Below are 18,040 nucleotides of genomic sequence, written 5' to 3'. Positions count from 1 at the left end.
GCAAGAAGAATATTGTCTTGTAGATGACTACCATGAGGTTATAAATTGCACTTTCTTATAAGGTGAATTTGGGCATGTTCCTGGATTCATCTAGGTATATCTTCATGTAGTATTAGTGGACATGCAAATTTCACATTGTGAAGTTTTCGTCCAAGTTGCAGCCAGTTGATATTGTGTTAATTCTTTCTATCTTTTGTGGTGATGCCCTATCAACTACCTTTTTGGTGTTTCCTATGACCAAGAGGTCTTGGGTTCAAAACCCCTCTTGGTGGTGATGCCCTATCAACTACCTTTTTGGTGTTTCCTATGACCAAGAGGTCTTGGGTTCAAAACCCCTCTTGGTGCTTCCTCGATGGAATCGCCTATGAGTGGTGAAAAATCGGTAACTACGGGAGGCTCTCGGGCCAAAGGCCAGTTAGGAAAAAAAGTAATGGGTCACCAATTAGATAAATTTGCCCATACCTGTTTTTTGGGCACCAGAAGCCCCTCTTGCCAAGAGGATGGCATATTTCCTTGCAACCATGATTGATTGATCATAAGCAATAGGGGTTGCACAAGTATCTCCCAAAATTGACCTGGAGATTTTCATTGGCCTCGAGATTTAACAGCACAATTGAGCTCTAAAACTGAAAAAGGAAGTTCAAGGTCTCGTGCTTATTGTGCATCCATATTTGACACCACCTCAAAGAGGAGCTCAAGATGAGCACTAGAAACACTATTTGTCAACGGAGTAGGTGTAGCAAAAGAATGCTGAAAAAAAGAAATGCATTCTTGTTCTAATTGCATAAGATTTTGCGTCCATTCACTAGTTTGCATTTGAACTCGGGAAATGCATTGCTTTTGCCGTGTTGAATGCAAACTTTGGAGGAACAACCCTTGTCCAACAGTTTGTTGTGATTGAATTTGCCATTTTTGCAGTTCATGTCGGGTGTAATTCATCTGCACGTCCTCGTGGGGCGATAAGAAATGAATATGGCTGAGCTCACAATAGCACACACCATTCCTTGAAACAAGGGGTGAGTGAGATAATTGTTATTTACCATTCGAAGTCTTTTGATGGGCGACTGTATATTGTCAATGGGAGCATCCAAATAAAGACCCAATCATAAGGGAGCATGATTGTAGAGTCCCAAGGAATAGTCAACCCACATATGGTGTCACGTGCATCTTACACTTGGATGCCACGTGGACATATCTGTACATCAAGCGCAGGACTCGGAGTGGAAATTGATCCCATGTGAGCTCCAATCCGGGAGGAGTCAGCCAAGGTTCCACTCTAAGCATCCAAGGTCAGGTGTACAAGTCCCGTACATGGTCTTGGTCAAGTGTGCATTGTCTTGCACATGAAGCTGTGCGAGTTCATAGTGTGAGTGTCCCTTTGGAATGATGTTAGGTGTTCCCAACCTCAAGAGGCTTAGGTAGCATGGCAGCCAAGCAAGGGGGCTGTGGCCCAGTTGGCCAGCCCAAGGAAGGCAGCCAGCCGACCAGCCTTGGAGGCCAGCCCATCCAGGCAGCCAAGGCAGGCCTAGGCAACAGCCTGGACAGCATGTGCAGGGCGGCCAACAGCATGGTGTGAAAGCGCAATATGAAAAGCATCAAAACCAGGTCGTGGGAGTTGTTTCCAGCAGGCCGACTGCTGTAGGAGCAAACCGACCAGCATAGTAGAGGGGCTATAAATAGCGAAGCATAGAAATCAATCATTTCATCTGAAGCATTCACAAAGGGTTGCTGTTTTCCAAGGGCCAGGACAGCCCAAGGCGAAAGCTTCAGCCAAGGTGAAGGTGAGAGGTCAAGAACCATAATTATTTTACAGATTTGCATCATTCTAATCAAGCAAATACACCATTCGTGGTGGGGGCCGTAGAAAGGGTATTCGAGACACGATAGTGTCTCTGACCCCCCCCCCCCTCCCCCCCGAGTATGCCATGGGGAGCCAGAGACAGAGCTGCATTATATATGCCATTGTACTGCATACTATGAGATACGTGGTCGTTTCCACTGTTTATTCAGAGAGGGTTTTGGACCACTTTCCAGAGTCATGGGGTACCAGGACCAGAGGTGTTTAGGATTGTTCTTGCTTGAGCTGCGGAGACATAGAGATAGCCTGCTTAGGCGCACAGAGAGCCAGACTCAGAGGCACATTACAAACTTCTTTAGTCCAGCCATCACTGCGCCAGATGGACCTCAGCAGCAGCAGCAGCAGGACATGGATACTGCCCACACCAGAGGTACACTGATTGATCGTGCAATTGAGCTTGGGTGGTCCAGACGCCCACGACTACGGAGGAGGGCATCCCAGCATAGACTGAGGTTGCAGCGGCGGATTCGGATTATTCTTGCGAGGCATGCGGGACACCCAGTCAGGGTGCTGACCACAGAGGATATTGAGGAGATCCGCCAGCGTCCGATGCGGCACATATTATGAGATGGAGGCACCTCCATAGTGTACCCCTCTGTCCCACATGATATTGTATCCCCTCACTATATTCCACTCACCTCCATAGCGTACCCCCCCCCCCCCCCCCTCACTATATTCACACCCTATAAGGGTTTCTGTTTACCTTTCAGTTCCAGTTTCATTTTCTAGGTGCCAGTAGTATCATCTTTATTTTTCATTTTCTGGGTTTTTTTATCCAGACATTGTATCAGATCCACCATGATGTAACTTTTGGTCTCATAGGTCATTATGGCCTTTTGAAGACGTTAATATAACATTTCATTTCATTTCATTTCTCTCTCTTTCTCTCTCTCTGCACTTGTCTCTCTATCTTGTGCGTTATCTTCGTTGTGAAAGATTGCTGAATTCTGTCCATTGAAGTTACCAATTCTACCCATCAAGCTTTTGCATGTTACATATGGCGTGTATAGGAATTGGCATGATCAACATTTATAATATACCAACGATCCAAACGAGCACGATAATAAATAAGAGCATTGTGATGGAATGTAAACCCTTTTACATTTGGACAAGTTTATTTCCACAAATCTATTGCATTCAGATGATATAATGCATTTGTCCATGAGATCCTCTCAGCCACAATCATGTGAGATGACCATGAGTATTGTCCTCTTGCGATGGTGAATTATTAAAATCACCACATAAAAAAGCATTGGTCATCCATGGATACTGCATAATTTTTTGCCAGAGCAAGGCACGGTGAGGAGATACCAAAGGAGTATAAACTGATGCAAATTAAGTAATCTTCCGATTTAAAATGCACTGAACAATGATCAGTCTACCATCTGGATCATTATAATCCACTACTTTGTGTGAAGCATGTTGTATAAGTACAGAAACACGAGAATAAGTCGTCAAGCCTCCATCATTTATATCATAGTCATGAAACTAACTAGTTTGTCTAGAGCATGCTGATTATGTTCCTGTAGAGTCTAGACACACTATATTGGGTTTTATCCTAATACTTGGTTCTAGAGTAATCTCCAAGTTCGTGGGTTATTTAACCCCTGTACATTATATGTCAGGCATTTTACTGGTGCATGCATGTTCATCAGGTGAAAGCCATGTCGATACCCCACCCTTAAGTACATCAGCCCACAACATTCCAGCATCAACATGGGTAGAAGTGGATGCCTTACACTGGGATGTAGTGTGCGGGACTGCAATGGTCGAGGTTTCACATTGATCATTTTTACATGGCTTCTTCTACAAGCTTCTACCATTCCTATTAGGACACTCTTTTCTCTAATCCTGTATCTTTTTGGAGGCTTAGTTAACTTTCTGACCAATTTTACAGTCAACTTGGTCTATGTCATCTACTCCAAGATAACTATGAAAGCAGTTTGTAGGATAGATAGATATTTACTTCTTTAATTGCTCAAATATTCTTGCAGCTGATTATTCCACATTTTTGCAGGTTCAAGCTGGGCAAGCGTCAGCCAGAAGTAGCTTCTCAGCTCGATTCTTTGCTCAGTCAAGTCATCCATTGCCAATATTATCGTTGTTTCAAGATTCACCAGCAATCGATGTGACACAGATTATGAATGGAAGATTAAATCCAACTGAGGTTGGGACTACTTCGGGCTCCCTTCTTGCAACAGAGCGAGAATGCTTGAAACTCCAAGAGCAACAGGTGAAGCATCATGCAAAATAACTTTTTTTTTCCATGGAGGGCTCTTAAAGTTTTTTAAATTGCTTGGTCTAACAACTTACGTAATTAAATGGACTTTCTGTACCAGGATAATATGGCCATGGAGGTGCAATGCATGCGGGATCACCTGGCTCATCTTGGGATTGCTACAGCAGAGATTGGTTCCTGTTCTAAAAAGTTGTTTATGGGTGAAGGCACTGTAGAGTTTCAGCCAATTGACAAACCTCAACAACTTTCGTCTACCATCAGAGAGGGAATCTCCTCTTCTGGGCTGGGTGTCTCACATGTGCTGGAAGGCCAAAATGACGCAGATGTTGTTCGACCTGATTCAGAGTCATCTGCTTTCAACTGTGCAGTTCTGTTTGATGAATCTAATGCTCAAGCTGCTATAGAAAGTATGGGCTGGAAGGCTTCAAGCTTACACACTTCTCGAGTTTCCCTGAGGTTGCAGTCAACATCTTCAAGCATTGATCACAAAGTCTGTGAAGCATTGGATTCACCACTGTCTTGTGATAAAGTGCAAGGAGGGACCTATGTGATCTTCTCTGATAGAGTAGCCATAAAGAACGAAAATAAAGCTTTCATTAATGACATGATGGAGCTCAAATCTAATTTTCCAGGTACGTTTGTTAATTACATCAATTAATTTTGGCACTGAAAATATCGATAAGAGCTTTATTGAAACTCAACTTTCAATCCAGAATTTTGCTTTTCTGGTTGAATGCAGGGAGGCAGCAGGATATTGTTGTGGATGGAGGAAGGCAGTGTGGTACATCTGTGCATGAAGGGTTCAAAGGTGCATGTCTTGACATTCCAAGAGATGTGCCAGCTGGGATGGTTCTTGACATATTGAAGGCATGTAAACCTGTGGATGAATTTAAGAAAGCTCTTCAGGACTTGTCACAAGCTGTAGATAAAGCCTTATCGTTATTCAGAGGGCTCGATTCAATGAGTAAAACAGAAGCTGGGGCTGAGGTAGCAAATCTTTCTAGCCTCTATGAAGAGTTCATACCTCCAACTTTGCAGAAGGTTTGGCTGCTGTCTGACGGTATGACTTCATCACACCAGATGGAACAAGATAATGCTTTAGCTCGTGACAATCCACCAACTATGGAGTACACTCATAGTTCTTGCTCAGATCACTGTTCTCTCAGGTTGAGCAATGCGGGTACCTATCTGACCTCAACTCATTTATGGTACAATTCATGCAGTTTTCTATATTTCTACTCTGTGTGTGTGTGTGTGTGTGAGAGAGAGAGAGAGAGAGAGAGAGAGAGAGAGATTAACGTCTCAGAAGACCCCTAGGGTCTATGAGAACATAAGTGATACAATGGTACCATGTATATACTGAACCGTGGAAAAAGTGACAGAAAAGGAAAACAACTATCACTAGTGTATCAGCATGTGACCCGGATTAGTATAATCCCATATGCAATGCGTGTGTCTAGGCATCGTGGGTATATATGTTAAAAGGGACATTTGGCCTCTCTTATCCCTCCACATTTATGTGGTGTGCACGTGACATGAGGTGGATGGAAGGGAGGACCCAATTCAAGTTACATGGTATCAAAGCCAAGGAAAGTACAGTCCTCATGCCGGACTTGGTGGTGCTAATCGACTGGTGGCTGAGCTATTTGACCTCTGGACATTCGTGATGGAGCTGGTGGTGATCAAATGCGTGTACGAGTAGGTGGACAAGCTTGCTGTCCTGCCGGGTGTATGTAATCATTGGGCCAGAGACGGCTGTGGGGTTAAATCCTAAGGGTACCAACCATGACATCACCGATTGTGCAAGAAATCCTCTGAGCCCGATCTCGTCAATGCCTCCGGGTATTCATGTCCTGGCCGTCAAAAGGGGGTAGGTGGGTGTGTTGCAAGCCGTCCACCTGGATTAGCATAGTCCCATATGCAACGTGTGTCTAGGCATTGTGGGTATATTTGTAAAAAGGGACACTTTGCCTCTCTTATCCCTCCACACTTATGTGGTGCGCATGGGATATGAGGTGGATGGGAGGGAGGGGCTCGCTGGCAGTGGCCTCCACGTGCATGCACCTAATTCAACTTACACGGTGGAGGGTTGTGATTCATTGGTTTGGGACGTCTGGTTGGCAAAATAGGTTGAGCTCTATCACTGAGGACGGCTCTAGGATGGAGGGCCTGACCGCTAGTGTGGGCAGTGGGCTCTGATGTGGATACCAAGAGGCAAACCCTCTGGGACATATCATGTCGGGTTTGCCTCTTGGTATGCTGTCTTAGTATTGCATCCCTATGACGCCTGACTTCCAGGAAGTACATGCCCTGCATCATCTGTGTGAGTGGACCAAACCCCTCACGGTAGAATCCCCCCCCCCCCCCCCCCCGTATCTCATAGTAGGCTGGGCAACTAAGCATGTAGTGTGCTTCTTGTCGTGTGGTGCATGCATACTCTGCATATCCGATCCTCATGCGGGGTATCATCAACTCTGCCACTTTGGACTGTGAGGCGGTGTGAGCCACGATATGCATGGCATGTGACATATGGATCTGTATGTATCTCAGGATCACAATGAAACCATCCTTGGAGACTCTCAAGAAGTGGTCCTTGTAAAACTGCATTTTCATGCCAAGCTTGGAGGAAGAAGACACCCATGTCTGATGTATGTAAAGCTGCAGTAGATACAACCGGATGATTCAGTTGATCTCCTGCCGTGTGAGGTTCAAGAATGGAGAGTTAAGACTATGTTGGAAAGGGGGAGGCCGTATGCATCAAAGCAGCTGACTACCTCCGAGTACCATGCTGGCGAGGATAATTATGGTGATGATGCGGGTGAGGTGGAGGGAAGTCCAGCCAACCCAATCCGCTCCCTCTCCCTCTCCCTCTCTGATGTAACTGCATAGACGACTCTAGTGCCATCCCTGGCAGGTAATCCCTATCAAGAGTGTATACAGCTCTGAGAGAGAGAGAGAGAGAGAGAGAGAGAGAGAGAGAGACCATGTCTTTGACAGGTACCACTTCAAGGCCTTGTACAGCAGCCTTCTCCGCACCATCCAGGTCTGCACTCCAATCTATTGACATAGAGGGTTTTATTCAAAATTACTCTGTTCGATTTTCAGCAACCCTGGCAAGCCAGGTTTTGGCACTAGTGCAGAAGGGTCTATCAGCTCAACAAGAGTAACCATTTTTGGCATTTTTAGATCGTTGATTGGCAGAAAGCCGTAGCTGCAAAGGGCTCTGGCTTAACCTGTATTGTGGTGGATATGGATTGACAATATGCATCTGAGATTATACGCTAGTCTTATTTTTGTATGCACTAGATATTGTGTCTGGTGAAAAAGATTCTTCCTTTTAGATAGAATGTTTGTAGGAAGCTTTTCTCTCAAAAGGGTTTTTTGAATTTAAGGTGAAGTTTGGCCAGAAACTATTTCAAAGTGATGGGGTGGAGTAAATCTCGTGTCAAGATGCCAAGACTCAGTTGTCTTGCAGCAGGATTTAAAATTGGGTATGCCTCACCTTGGTACCATTTGATGTTGATTTGTTCATTGATGAGGGTTTCAATTGAAGTTGAAGTCTTGGGTATGGTCATCACAAGGGGATAGATAGGTGGGTATACACAGCCATCTAGCATTTTTCAGTGCTTGGTATTAGTACTCTTGACGTATGCAGACAGGCAATGCATTTCTGATTTACTGTTCGGGCAGAGTGCTCACGAGAGATGCAGCTCTTGGCCAGTTTTGGTTAAGGATTAAAAAAGAAAACTTGCTGTCTCAAACCCTTATGGATTGCTTCAGAATCGTCAAACATGGCCTCGGAGTTTCTGTAGTGACTCACTGTTAAAGAGGTGTTGCTGGCATACCAGTTATTGATGTGTAGAGAATGAAACACCCATTGGCTTGGACCATTCACCACCTACAGCGATAAACAAGGAAACGCCCAGCAACAAAACAAATTGAGGGTACTTCTGATGTGACGGAGCTGGAATTGCAAGCAAACTTTGCTCATCATCTTCGGAAATTCCAACAGGCAATTGTAATCAGCCAAATCCAAATTTTGAATGTTGCATGACTGGAAGCGGTTTTAATGATGCTCAACTAACCCAAATCACAAAAATGGAATTTCGATTCTTAGCACATGATATACGACTTTAAAACAAGAGAATAATCTTTCTTTTTAAGAGCTTGCCTTTGTCGGGAGAGAAGATGATGACATTATTGTTTATGGGGGGCCGTATATCGCCTATGGGATAAATACAAGTGCATTACATCAGTAGTGGATTGCAACAAGAGCCTTATTTAAGAAAATAAGTGTGAGCTGAGCCTAAGGACACCCATTTTGGAGTGAAACTTTTGAATTATCCCTTTCCTTCGTAGAGATGCGACCAAAATCTTTTTCTGCATTTAATTAAATAAAAACACAGCACAATGTTACCAATTCTAAGTTTTTTTAAATAATTGTCAGCAAGTTTTGAGAGAGGATAAGCACACTCCCATTCCCTTCTAATTTTGGGAAGTTTGAGAGGTGGATATTAAAGTGAATCACATCTACCTTTTTTTAGTGTCTTGGACGTTTGGATTGCATGCATGCTTTCTCGGTGCATGTTCCAACGTGCAATAGAGGGTAAGGAAGAGGATGCTCTCTCTTGTATACTAGTTCTCTCGCATACTAGTTGCTTGGGAAGGAGGAAGCTCTCTTTGTCTCGTTCCCTTAAAAAAAAAAAAAATTTCAATAAGAGAGGATAAGTACACGAGAGGTGGATATTAAAGTGAATCAAATCTACCCTTTTTAGTGACTTGGACGTTTGGATTGCATGAATGCTTTCTTGGTGCATGTTCCAACGTGCAATAGAGGGTAAGGAAGAGGACGCTCTCTTGTATACTAGTTGCTGTCTCTCGTATACTAGTCGCTTGGGAAGTAGGAAGCTTTTTTAGTCTTGTTCCTTTGTGGAGGACTCTCTCTCTCTCTCTCTCTCTCTCTCTCTCTCTCGTGTCTTGTTCTCCTATAGTAGTCATGTAGCAAGGGGTTTGAGCAAGAGGAGCAAGGAAGGGGTTCGAGCAGGAGGAGCAAGGAAGGGGTTCGAGTTGTGATGAGGGCTTGAGGGGTGTTGGATAGCGATGGGGAGGGGTGCAGTGGCAAAAAGATGATAGGTAGTTAACAGACATAGGGTACGTAGTCCACGCAATGAGGGTGCGATTCTTAGGCGCAACGATAGCTTTGGTTTTAATTAATGCTTGTTGAAGGCGTGCATTAATTAATTCAAGAATAAAATCGTGAATGTCTTATGTAAATATTGTCGTGTGATGTCCTTTGTTATCCATAGCTTCGTATCTTTGAGAGTTGGGGACTGTCCAAGGATTGCTTCTTTGTTCTTGAAGGTGATGGTTGCATGGTTATTGCTTTTGAATTGGATGGAAGAAAGGGAGAAAGAAAAAGAGTGATTTGTTAAGAGAAGCTTATTTTCATAATCGAATTGTCTAAGGAAAAAATAACTTAGGGGACCATGGATGATTTGTTAAAAAAGGCTTAATTTCATAATTGAATTGTCTAAGGACAAAATAGTTTAATTATATTTACATAGACAAAAAAGGCTAAATTTCATAATTGACTAGTCTAAGGAAAAAAATACTTCAATTATATATACATAAGGCATATTTATGATTTTATTCGTGAATTAATTAATTCACGCCTTTAGTGGGCATTAATTAAAACCAAAGCTATCCTTGCACCTAAGGTTTGCATCCTCTCTCATTGCGTGGATTGTGTACTCTCCATCCTTGTTAACTGCATATCGTCTTTTTACCATTGCACCCTTCTCCCCATCGCTATCCAACACTGCTCAAGCCATCATCACAACTCGAACCCCTTCCTTGCTCCTTCTCTTGCTCGAACCCATTCTTTGCTCCTCCTCTTACTTGAACCGCTTGCTACATGACTGCTATAGGAGATAGAGAGAGAGCTGCCTCCTCCATAAGGGTACGCGAGAGAGAGAGAGAGAGAGAGAGAGAGAGAGAGAGAGAGAGAGAGAGAGAGAGAGAGCTTCCTCCTTCCCAAGCGATTGGTATACGAGAGATAGCGACTAGTATACAAGAGAGAGCGTCCTCTTCCTTACCCTCTATTGCACGTTGGAACATGCACTGAGAAAGCATGCATACAATCCAAACGTCCCAGTCACTAAGGAAGATAGATTTGATGCACTTTAATATCCACCTCTCGAACTTCCCAAGATTAGAAGGGCATGGGGGTGTGCTTATCCTCTCTCAAAACTTGCTGAAAATTATTGAAAAAACCTTAGAATTGGAAACATTGTGTTATGTTTTTATTTAATTAAATGCAAAAAAAGATTTTGGTCGCATACTTTGAATTGTCTAAGAAAAAAAAAACTTTGGGGACCACTTTTTTACAAGGGCAAAGCTATAAATGGAATGCCTACGTAACATTGAAGAAAAAAGAGGCACCCGCAAATGGGCTCATTCTTTGAAATTGAAAGCATATTTAAATATAAAGGAGTACTAGTGGACTCTTCGTATTGACACACGTAGAGATGTGTGTTACGATATGGAAGAAAAGATGCGATAGAGAAAATGCATCGTGCTGCACAGTTAGAGTGGCCTTCACTTGGCTTCAGGTGAGCTTACATCATGGCGGTGGGCACGTAGCAAAAAGGGGGATGGGTGTAAAAGCTGTTCGAGGAGCCAAAGCCAAAGGCCGGGGGCGAGGCACGTTGGGCTTGGGACATGAAAGAGTGTTGATGAAAGGTGAGCCTAGCGCAACCTCTTCGGACCACCGCTCCACCCAATTTTACCTTTCAATCGGGTAAGAACTTCTGATCAAATTTGCTACGCAACACGCCGACATTGTGGGCAGATGTCAAGGAATGGGTAGAAGAAAAAATGAACCCAATGTCCACAACAGAAGAGAGCCAGTCACCTTTGGCGCAAAGAAAAACCTTGTGTTTGAGGAAGGGGGTACCCAGATTCATCAAAATACCTGTCAACCAGTTGGGACGGTATTAACCTACCAACGAGTACCAAGTGCTTGCTATCTTGGATGGAGGTGTAACTGGGAAAATTTGGAGTTAGAAAAAGCAGACCTAATTGTCAAGATGGAAGATGGAACATCCCTAAGACCAATGGGGCTATTGAAAAACGTTAGGCGTAAGGTCTTTTCGTTCCGTTACTATCATACATTTTTTGTAATGGACTTTCTACGCGCGCTAGTCAGATTCATATGAGATTATCTTGGGTAGACCCTTCATGAGGGAAGCTAAGGTGGTGCACGATGGGGCGTTAGACCAAGTGTATATTCGAAAGGATTCACAAATTATGAAAATCGATCTCCATACATGGAAGATAGACTCCATGGAAGGGCACAATTGTTTGGGAATGATTCGATCACAACTCGAACGAACCACATCCTTACAAGTCTGCCAACAACCGATTAACGAATACTCATGGGAAGAGAAAGAGAACGAGATGTAAGCATCACTTCCACCTACGGACTTTAGTGAAAACTGGATGCATGTACTTACCACCATAGATGTGTTGCTACGTAGAGGAACAAAGTATGTTGAATCGGGAGCGATTACCACAGTCTCAGTGCGCATGGTAGATGTGCAACCCAGAAGAGAGGAAATAGAGGATAAAGCCTCAAGCATAGAAATGCTTGGACCACATGATCAGAATAGCGCCAACACCTTAGGAAGTGGCAAAACAAAAGAGGTATATCCCTCGATGCAATGCCCTGTTGTGAAATAAACCCCTACGGATGCCCAGTGGCTAAGATATCTCGAGGTCACTAAGGTGCACGATGAGTTTTCTAAGAATTGGGATAAGGAGTTGAGTAAGATAACCTTGGAAGGAAAATAGGAGGAGAAAACTACGATTCAAGAGCATGATACACCAAAACTCACTAAGGCAGGACGAAGGAAACAAAACAAGGCAAGGAAGGTAATGCATTGGACAGAGGATGATGAGGACGACAAGCCAGACCTACTCTCAGTGCTGGACAATTTCAAAACTTACACCTTTGATGAACGAAAGCTGTTCCAATTGACGGCCAAAAGAGTAAAGAAAAATGGTCAATCCATGTCTTATGTTGGGCCAGCAGAAGTTAAGGAGGTAGACATTGCAGAGTTAGGGGAGGATCCCAAACCTGTCTATATTGCTATAACGACTTAACGGCAGTTGAAGAAGAATAACTTATTGCTTTCCTAAAAGAGTTCAAGGATTGTTTTGCTTGAAAATATACGAAAATGAAGGGTGTACCACTCGAGGTGGTTCAACACACTATCCCAAATCATCGAAGGATCGAGACCATCTAGGCAAAAATTGTACTAGATGAATCCTAAATATGCAGCTATAGTAAAGGAGAAAATTCATAAGCTTATCACTGCGGATTTCATCCTATGAGATTGAGCACACAGATTGGCTTTCGCCAATCGTGATCATGCCAAAGAAGAATGGAAAGCTAAGAGCCTGTGTTGATCTCAAAAAGGTCAATGCAGCTACCAGGAAAGACCACTACCTATTACCATATATAGAGCATGTATTAGAACGGGTAGGAGGTGAGGAAGCCTACAGCTTCTTAGATGGGTATTTAGGCTACAATCACGTGTCCATTGCACCAGAAGACCAACATAAGACAACCTTCAACACGATGTGGGGTACCTATGCTTATAAGGTTATGCCTTTTGGTCTCACTAATGCCTCAATAACTTTTCAATGACTGATGTGCACGGCCTTCAAAGACTACTTGCAAAAGTGGCTTGAGGTATTCATTGATGATCTGTGTGTACACTCACGATGGACTGAACACCTAGCTTGTATAAGGAAGGTGTTTGAGAGATGCCAACTATATCACATATCCTTAAACTCTTTAAAGTGCCAATATTGGGTCAAACATGGTGCAATCTTAGGTCACATTGTGTCTAAGAATGGTATTTCCACTGATGAGAGAAAAGTGAAGTTGATCTTGGAATTACCCCCACCAACAAACTACAAGGGTGTGCAGCGGCGGTTTATGGGACACATTGGGTATTATTCTATGCTGAAATTGCAAGGCCATTGTATAGACTGCTCATCATCTTTGAATGGAGTGAAGAATGCCAAGAAGTATATGATACGTTGAAGAAAAAACTAGCTAGTGTACCAATTTTGCGACCACCCAACTGGGATCTCGTATTCCATGTACACATTAATGTATTGAATTTTGCCATAGGATGCATATTGGCATAACCTGGGGAATTCAAATTGGATTACCTAGTTTGCTTTGCCAGTCGACAACTCAATGATGTAGAAATAAACTACACCACAACCGAGCATGAAGGGTTGGCCATGGTTTATGCTGTTAAGAAATATAGACATTACTTGTTGGCCAACAAGTTTGTATTCTTCGTTGATCACTAAGCCTTATTATATCTCGTGAATAAGCCATGCACCATGGGGAGAATCACACGGTTGCTTTTACTCCTGGAATTTGACTTTACGATCATAGTGAGAAAAGGAATACAACATATTTTGGCAGACCATATGTCTAGAATTCAAAACGAAGAACCTAACTGGCATTGACGAAGACCTCTCAGATGCATATCTGTTCAAAATTGATATGGTGCCTGAGTGGGAGGAGGAAATATCAGAGTACCTAGCTCATGGTTTTTCACAAGATTGGCCCTTGAACAAAGATAAGATGCGTGGGCTTCTTAAGCTAGTTGCACCATATCAATTGATTGAGGGAGAACTATACAAGCTCGGCAAAGACAATATCCTCAGGAAATGTGTGCGAGAAGATGAGTTCGTCATGCTGTTAGAAGAAGTACACTCCGGAATAGTTGAAGGACATTTTGGTGGAGTAGTTACTGCTTTTTGCAAAGTACTTCAAAAAGGGCTATGGTAGCCTACGTTATTTGGGGATGCCTTAGAATTTGTGAAAAGATGCGAGGAATGTCAACGATTTGCTATTCCGCAACAGAAGGACATAATGCGACTTACCCTTGTAATTGTGAGACAATCCTTTGAGAAATGGGGTATTGATTTTGTTGGACCCATTAGTCCAGCAGTGCATTCGTCCCAAGCTCGTTATGTGATCGTGGCCACCAATTATTTCACCAAGTGGGTAGAGGCGGAAGTCTCTTAAAAAGCTGATGCTCAAACGACAACCAAGTTCTTATATGAACATATCATTTCTAGATTTGGCTGCCTACTAGAATTAGTCAGTGACCAAGGTTCGCATTTCATCAATGAGGTGATTGAACATTTACTCACAGGATTTCTTGTAATCCATTGAAAATCATCACCTTACTATTCTCATAGGTAAATGGCCAAGCTGCTAAGAGCACTAACAAGATTCTATGTGCTATCTTGACCAAGACCTTAGAAACCAGTTGAACGGATTGGAAACACAAGCTCACTGCAATACTATGGGCCTATCGTACATCGTATAAGGTGGCGATGAGATACACTCCCTTTCGTCCAGCTTATGACATTGATGTGGTAATGCCTAAGGAATTCTTAGTTTCGAGCATGTGTATTGCGGTACAAGAAAGGCTTACAAAGAATGCGTTAGTCGAGAGACTGATAGACCTAGAAAAACTCGATGAAACCACGCTAATTGCTTTGCATGGGCTTGTGGTCAAAAAATTACGGAGAAAACATTGGTTTGACCATAACCTAAAACACAAAGAGCTAGAAACGAGAGACCTTGTCCTCATGTATGTTGTTGAACGGAAGTAAGCTCAAAAAATATTATGGATGCCTGACCTAGGAAATGCTTGAACAAGAACATATTCTAAAACAAAAGAAAGAGCTAGTCAAGGAAAAAATTAGACAAGCTCGAGAGGAAGCCAAAGCAAAAGAGAGACTCCAAGGGAGAACGCTACATGTAAACATGGCTTCACTCACCTTGCTTGAAGAGGATGACCTGGATATCGAGCTAGCACGCCTTAGTGTAAATGTCTTTACAAAGGGTAGTCACACAAAGAGCATTGCATTGATTGATATGGGATCAAGGTATAACCTAATTTCCTATGCAACATGGGTAGCTTTAAACAAACCCCACCTAGAAGCAACTAGTGCATAGGTTCGCAGTGTGCCTTTATCAGTTACGTAAACAATGGGATTTTTGAATGTTAACATCTCCATCAAAGATAATCCCTTGGTTGGAAAGGTATTTGCTATGCCTGCAGGAACCATGGAAGAGGATATGATTCTTGGACACTCTTGGATTTGCTCTAGCAACTGTTACATCCAATGGGAAAGATGGGCAGTACAACTCAACAATGGTAATGACACCATCACCATCCCATTATGGAGTCCCTTGAATAAGGGAAAGTAGGCAGACACATGCGACATGGAGTCGCTAATACCAAGCAAAACAGAAGAATAAGTAGATCAGGTGTCCACCTCAACCCAGCATTACGATTTAAGAGAACCACAGAAAAGGTAGCGAATGTATCCAATTAGACAACTGTGGGTTCCCAAGTCCTAGCTTCAAGCCCAAGGATAATATGATAGTGACAAAACCTTGTGGGTATCAGGGCAATGACACAAAGCCAAATGCAAAAGCCAAGGGTATCATACCAGCAGGGAGAGAAAGCCGTAACCCAAGCATGCTTGAACACCAATTGGTATTCAAAAGAGATGGGTAAGAAAAGACTTACTAACAGCATAGGGCTACTATCTAGGAAATGTAGAAGTATGGGTACCAAAAACCAACACAAGATCCAATGCGACATTTCCTACAAAAAAGGAATAGAGGAGAGAGACATAGGCACATGCAGAATCAAGGCCCAGATAGATCAAGAGTCAAGACCTCCAGATAGATCAGGTGTCAAGGCAGCGCCAAAATTGGTATGGAAGAAGAAAACCAATCAACCTAGTAAACAAAGAAGTGCGATACCTCCAATGTCACCCACCAAAGAGATCAAGCTGAGTCAAGTTGTGGACCCAGGTAATGCAGATGTGTGCCGACATGCACATGAAACAAAACAGGTTCCCCAGGATTTGGTAGATGTACTCCTCCACTGGATGGAAGAAAAAATCAGAAGTTCTCACTTAGAACTACAACGGCTACAACAGCACATACCCACAAGCTCCCAAGTACAAACTTGGTTCTCGTGTGGCAATAAAAGAAAGGAGGGTGACAAAGAGTACCTAGCTCCAAGCAATAACTCGAAATGGGTATAAGGTAAAGGGGTATGCATTTCACGCCATGAAACATGTTTATATGATTCACGTGTACAATTATAATTATACTCCTCTAAATGCATATCGTGTGGCCTTGGAATGTTTGAGCATATAGGATTCCATACGGTATCAACATTTGCATTCATTAAGGAATGCGGCTATTTCACGTCGTGAACTGCTTTGGGCTATTTCATGTCGTGAACCGCTTCAAGCTGTTTCACACTGTGAAACACTTTAGGCTATTTCATGTTGTGAACTGCCTCATTACAATTCACATCGTGAAACGGTCAAAAGCTTCCGCAAATCATCTGGACACGTGACGCGCCCAATAAAGACGGCCATGAACCACCTCATGACAATGCATGCCATGAAACGGTCAAAAAGCTTCCGTGAATCGTCTACATGTGGCATGCTTAATAAAGATGGCTGCCCGTTTGCTGACAGCTAGAACATAAATACCACGTCTTTCCTCTTTCGTTTTTATAATTTTTTGAAGGTCTTCTTCTTTTCCCACTGCTTGCTTGTGGTCATCGTGTGCACTCTGTCCTCCCAGCATTTCGCCCACTGCTTATGTGAGGTCCCTATTCCCACCGCGCAACGAATTTAGGGGTGCTAGTAGCGGAAGTAGCACTTCTTGCGCGGGTCATCGTGTGCACTCCGTCCTCCCAGCATTTCGCCCACTGCTCATGTGAGGTCCCTATCCCCACCGCGCAGCAACGAATTTAGGGGTGCTAGCAGCGGAAGTAGCACTTCTTGTGCGGGGCAGGGTCCCACACTCAGGGCCTCGTCCATGGATATCCGGACGAGAGACTAATCCATCGGGTTCAAAACCGAACCCGAAAAAACTTCCCTTGCCCGGAAAGCACGGGAGATTCCTCCAGGATAACTTTTCTCTAACGTAGTCAAAAGCCTTAACTAACTGAATTGATCTGACCAAACCCGTAAGTCCTATAGTCAGATCAGGGAAAAGATTGTACTTGGATCATAGAGACCAACACTTTTTTCCTCATTGAGAGGCACAGTCATTGATTCTTTTCCATAGAACAATTTTTGTCTGGGATTTACTTCATATATCGAACCAGAACAGAATTGAGTCTCAATTTAGGGATCCATTAGTCCAGCCTAACCCTATCCAGTCCCATGGGTTAGCCAACCGCCCAACCACTGTAGTGATGGGATCCAATTAAGAATTTGGTTAGGTTGTCCCGGGTACCAGGGAAAAGAGTTCCTAGGCCCCCTAGCCGGATATTCATGCAAACTTAAAACTAGTCACACCACTTACACACCCAATATGAAATTGCCTTTTTCACAGATTCAACAGTCTTTAAAACAATCATTTAATGAAAGCATAGTGTCACTGATCAGAATCCTCTAATTATCCAGTTGAATTCTTATTTCCAAACATTCCTTCATTGGTGTACCTATGGCATCATTGGCAACCAGAACGCCCATCTATCTGATTTGCATCACATATCATCATATCTGTTTACCTCTCATTCTCATCACTTCTATTCTCAACACATCCATTCTCTATTCATTCTCATCTATCTGATTCATATCACATCCCATCACATCTATTTACCTCTCATTCTCATCACATCTATTCTCATCACATCCATCCATCTATCCATTTATTCCCATCTATCTAATTCATATTACATCTCATCACATCTATTTATCTCACATTCTCGTCACTCCTATTCTCATCGCATCCATCCATCCATTCATTCCCATCTATGTGATTTGCATCACATATCATCACATCTATTTATAGAATG

General features: G+C 43.1%; 1 protein-coding gene across 1 annotated transcript; it reads left to right on the top strand.

Moving 5' to 3' along the window:
• Window positions 1-2,568: 2,568 nt before the first annotated feature.
• On the top strand, window positions 2,569-7,501 carry LOC147633644 (uncharacterized). Its single transcript, XM_086806797.1, has 4 exons — window positions 2,569-4,091; window positions 4,198-4,729; window positions 4,837-5,281; window positions 7,099-7,501. The coding sequence occupies exons 1-4, from the start codon at window positions 3,999-4,001 to the stop codon at window positions 7,262-7,264; spliced, it is 1,236 nt and encodes a 411-aa protein (XP_086662923.1). The 5' UTR covers window positions 2,569-3,998; the 3' UTR covers window positions 7,265-7,501.
• Window positions 7,502-18,040: the final 10,539 nt, after the last annotated feature.

This window comes from Cibotium barometz, chromosome 12 (assembly GCF_041138505.1).
Source record: "Cibotium barometz isolate CiBa-2024 chromosome 12, ASM4113850v1, whole genome shotgun sequence".
In the NCBI taxonomy this organism is placed as follows: Eukaryota; Viridiplantae; Streptophyta; class Polypodiopsida; order Cyatheales; family Cibotiaceae; genus Cibotium; species Cibotium barometz.
The sequence above is the reverse complement of the archived record's forward strand: the minus strand, read 5'-3'. Positions and strand labels throughout refer to the sequence as shown.